Raw genomic sequence first — 4538 nt, forward strand, 5'->3', positions numbered from 1 at the left:
AAGAAGAAAAAAGAAAAAAAGAAGAAAATCTGGGATGCTTTATGCTCTCTAATTTTTTTCTCCTTGAAGTTAGATTTGCCAGCTGATTCTCTGATTTCCATTGTAAATTGAGTTCATCCAGCTTGTGGGACAATTAAGACAGAAAAAGATGTTCTTAAAAGCATAATTTGCCAAACAAAATAAACATTAGATTTCAAGGATTTCAAATGATTGCCCAAGCTATGAGAATAGGACGGCAGGAGATCATTTTTCCCTGGAACACATGAGTGGGGGAGGCTCTTTGAAGATCTGGTTTAATCGATTCCTAGATGTAACCTTTTCCTGTTTTTCATTTGGGCTTTTCTGGCTCCACTTTCCTCTTTAGAATATGAGACTAATGTAATAGAAGCAAATACTAGCACCTCAGTGAAAGCTCCACAGCTTTGTTCTTTCAGGAAGAAGTCTAAAAGATATGAGCAGAACAGAACAGTATAGGATGTCTTGAAGCTTTGAGCAGCTACAAGTTTTAGGTACATATTTCAAGTGTGGTGGAGGATTTTTTTTAATTATTTTTATTTTTTTAGGTAAGTATAGCTACCATTATAAAGAAATGTTCTATGTGTTCAACAGAGTTCTTAGCAAGCCAATATGTCTCTATCAGAAAAATGGATTTGAGCTTTGTTACAACGCCTTAAGCTTATTTGGCCATGACAAGAAGGAAGGCTTCTCTTAAGTGTTGCTAACTGATCAGCAACTACAGAAGCTGAGATCCCTTTGAAAGCGAGAGCTGCTGCTCTTCAATTTGCAGATAGCTCTGCTAATACAAGAGACAAATACAAGAGGTTGTAGGAGTTTTCCTGAACTTACTGACTTACAGTTCGTGGTTTTTCAGTACTTTCTCTTCCTTACTCACAGATTTTTCTGAATGTGTGCTGAGCATGGAAGGTTGGAAGGAAGAAGTCAAGACTGCAATCAGAAATTAATGTATAATGGTTTTGGCTTTTACATGATTTGTTAAGCACTTTTGAGGGAGTCAAATTGGAATATTTTTCTATGTGTACTTATATAAAATGGAAATCCCTATGGCAATCATTTTATTCTTCGAGATTGTGTGAACTCTTAGTTTGAATAGCACTTGGTTGCTAGAAATAGTAGAGTAAGTTAGATTTGCTTTCAGAGGCAGAGTAAGTAGTCTTTTCTTTGTTTTTAACATGGTAAAAGTTTTAGGATAGACGGTTACTAAAGTCATTCTGGTAAGCCAGTATCAAAGCTTGTACGACTGTTGTGTTCACCATTCTATCTGATGGCATTTTCCATAAATTACCTTAACTTATTCCGTAAGTCAGGATTTTTTTTATTTCATTGTTGGTTTTGTTTTATGGGCTTTGTACGTTTGGTTTTAGTTTGTCTGTTATAGTTTTGTTTACTGTGCTTTTTTAATGCTCTATAAAGCACAGTTAGCAGACCTTACTAGTCAGTGAAACAACTCTGTTTTAAATTGGAGATCGTGATCAGTAGTAATTTGAAAGAGCTAGAGCAGGAGCTGGTAATTCGGGTTTCGCGTTGTTGTTTGTTTAAACAGAGTCCTACATTTATAGGTGACTTCTGAAAGGCTGTAGAAGGGTAGAATGGACATAACTTTCTATCTAAACAGGAGCTTTGTTGGTTTATAAAAAGAATTGTATAAGAGTATTTTCCCCTAAACTTGAAGACAATGTCCCACCTGCCTTGATTTTCTTAAAGGCAGAGCAATATTAAATAGGAGAAATTATGTTAATCTTTCAAAAAACAAGAAAAAAAATGTTGTTTTCAGCCTTAATTCAAACCAACTTACCTCAAAGAATTTGATCAACATGCATTAAGATTTGCTATTTCAGATCTAGCTGAACTAAACTCTAGAACTACTTTTGGTTGTTTGTTTTTTTTTTATTTATTAATAGTTCATGATAGGAAGCCATATCTGCCTGATGTGTAGCATCTGAATTACTGTTCTTCTGTTCTCTTCAGATAAATACAGGGCACCGATCGGAATTGACTCTATCGAGAGCAGAGGTGGGAAATGAGAGGAGCCAAAATTTGGAAAGCAGCCCTTTCATGTCAGATCTTCTAAGCGATGTACCCTTTGCCCTGGCACCACATGTGTTAGCAGTACAGGGCACCCATAATGATGTTCCTGACCGACTGCTCACCTACAACATCAATGACAATTTATCAAGATTTTGGTACGACTTTACGCTTGAAAATTCTGTACTTTGTGAGCCATAATATTTTCTTGATCTTTTCTGTGAGTCAAGGGAAAAGTCTGAATGTGAAGATAAAGATTTAGTTTGAGCAGCTTAATATTTTGGGGGCCTACCACTGATACGAGATCCATTGGATCAAAAGGATTGTTATTCAGTGCTATGTTATATTCCTTAGATTGAAGTGGACTGTAACTTACTGTGTTAAGTGTTCTGTCTGTCTACAAAGAAATCAAGCAAAACTGTTTCAGTTTGATGCTGGCTGTTGGTATCTGCTTCTCATAGGTAGGCTGTAGACACAAACTTTTCATAAAGATGAAGTCTGAGTGCAACTGCTCTGTTTTGTTTTTCATTCTGGTAATAAACATGCAGATCCTGCTCAACGTGTTTCTTTAGATCACCTTTGATTTTCTGCAGATAGAAGCCAGTGTTAATAGTAAAACGTGCTTCTTTGTACTACTGGACAGAGAGTTTTCCAAGAGATAAGTTTTAAAACTCAGACTTAATTCTGAGTACTGAAATAATTTGGAGTACTTGATACGATTGGTTACCAGTTTAAAGGTGACTGTGGGTTGCTCCATTCTCTTACCTGTAGATGTTATTTTTGTGCCCTCATTTTGTGCCATTCCTGTTGCCTGGAGAAGTCCTATAAGGCTGCCTGTTGGCTGCTGTTTGTTCTCACTACCACATGTGTTCCTGATTTATAAACGGATCAGCTTTTCCATTTTAACCTCTTTGCCCCCTAAAGAAGGAAATCTCAGGACACGTACTTTTAATGGTCACACCCTCCTTTTTTAATTTGTGTGCCAGAGATACAGATGGCAATGTTTAACAACAGGAAAACATTACATTGTTTCTTATCCAGCTAAATTAGATGGCTAAGTACCTAAACATGCTTTCTCACAGACCACTGTGTCCCTAACTCACATGCTTCCAGCATGTTTTTTCCAACTAAAACCAGAGTTGCTGTGTATGAGCAGCAGCTCTCTGATGTAATACCGTGATTTGTGTGAGTAACGCTCTGTGTTGCACAAAAGATTACACTTGTTTTCTCTCTTGGGGTATTTATGTTGTGCCAAATCTTAGTAGGTAATTCCATATATTTTTATGCTCTGTGGTAGCTCAAAATATATATTTTTTCAGACTTACATTCTGTAGGTATTTGAGATAAATACCATAAAGGATGGAAAAATTGCATTGTGAATGTCTTAGGTTGTTACATATTCATGTTTAAGATTTAATCTTTTTTAATGTATGTATATAAGTGAATTTGTTAGTATATGTTTAACAGTTCTGTTCATAAATGTTCTGAAATACTTGCTTCAGGGAAAGTAAGTGTACTGCATACCAATAAATAACTGTCAGATAATGTGTGACAATTAATACTTGGCTTGACCTGTTTTCTTTTCTGTAGCAGTGACCATTGAGACTTCGTGGGAGCTTGAAATTGTTTAACTTAGAAAATTTTTTCAGTGTCACTTTAAAATCAGGGTATTCAGTGAGTCTGTCACACCTTCATCTGCTGTATTTTGTGCATTGTGTTGGTGATGTGCAATGGTTGGTTGGTGTTGATGACACTGCTGCTGTGAGCTGAGAGTACTCAGGCCCCTTAGAGGGAAGAATTAATTTTACAAAGCTGCTTAGAACTGTTTTGTGTGCTGATTTTTCTAGTTAGAACATACGTGAAACACTGTTTAATTTCCATGATTGTTTTATATTTCTCCTTTAAAAATTAACCATTCAACAAACAGAATGTTTCCATTCGAGATGAACATCTCAAACCTGAAATGTCTCTCCAGCTCAGCTGGACTGGAAGCAGAACTGCACGATGCTGCTGAGAAGCCAACAAACTCACAGTACTCGTTCTTCCCTTGTCAGCTGACAGCACATAGCTTTTTTTGGCATTTGTTTTTGATTAAAGCTAGATAATCCATCTATAATAATTATATCTTGTCAGAGTCATGCTCTGCTGTGCTTGCAAGCCAATACGGTGTCCTTTTAAAAGAAAAGAAGATGCAAAAGAGTGTGAGGATGAGGTTGCATTCACCTATGGTGAGAAATATGGTCGGTAGGTTAAGCATTTGGCCTGTATCCTTGGCCGTGTTCCATTAAGGTTAAAATTTGCACATAGCAAGAGTTCTTGTAACGAGCAGGGGTGCTGGAGTGCGTCTCCTCACTGCCCTCTCTTTAGCAAGGGTTGAGGCTTTCCCTTGCTTAACATCATCCATAAAGAATAGATTGAAGCTTAATGGTATCCAGACCACAAAGGTGAACTTCTTCCCACTGGGATAAGAAAAAAGACACTTAGACTGTTATAAA

General features: G+C 36.8%; 2 protein-coding genes across 2 annotated transcripts in view; one reads left to right on the forward strand and one right to left on the reverse strand.

Moving 5' to 3' along the window:
• The window catches only part of LOC100543207 (islet cell autoantigen 1), a 43774-nt gene extending 41940 nt beyond the window's left edge, over positions 1-1834 (reverse strand). Inside the window, exon 1 of the mRNA XM_010712665.3 lies at positions 1814-1834. Within this exon, the coding sequence (XP_010710967.1) occupies positions 1814-1834 (21 nt within the window). The remainder of the gene's footprint in view (positions 1-1813) is intronic.
• Positions 1835-1947: 113 nt separating this feature from the next.
• UMAD1 (UBAP1-MVB12-associated (UMA) domain containing 1) lies at positions 1948-3602 on the forward strand (the record flags this gene model as incomplete). The annotated part of the gene is made up of 1 exon (XM_010712666.2): positions 1948-3602. A coding segment is annotated over one exon (297 nt), but the record flags the coding sequence as incomplete, so codon positions are not given.
• Positions 3603-4538: the final 936 nt, after the last annotated feature.

The sequence above is a fragment of the Meleagris gallopavo genome, chromosome 6 (assembly GCF_000146605.3).
Source record: "Meleagris gallopavo isolate NT-WF06-2002-E0010 breed Aviagen turkey brand Nicholas breeding stock chromosome 6, Turkey_5.1, whole genome shotgun sequence".
Taxonomy (NCBI): domain Eukaryota; kingdom Metazoa; phylum Chordata; class Aves; order Galliformes; family Phasianidae; genus Meleagris; species Meleagris gallopavo.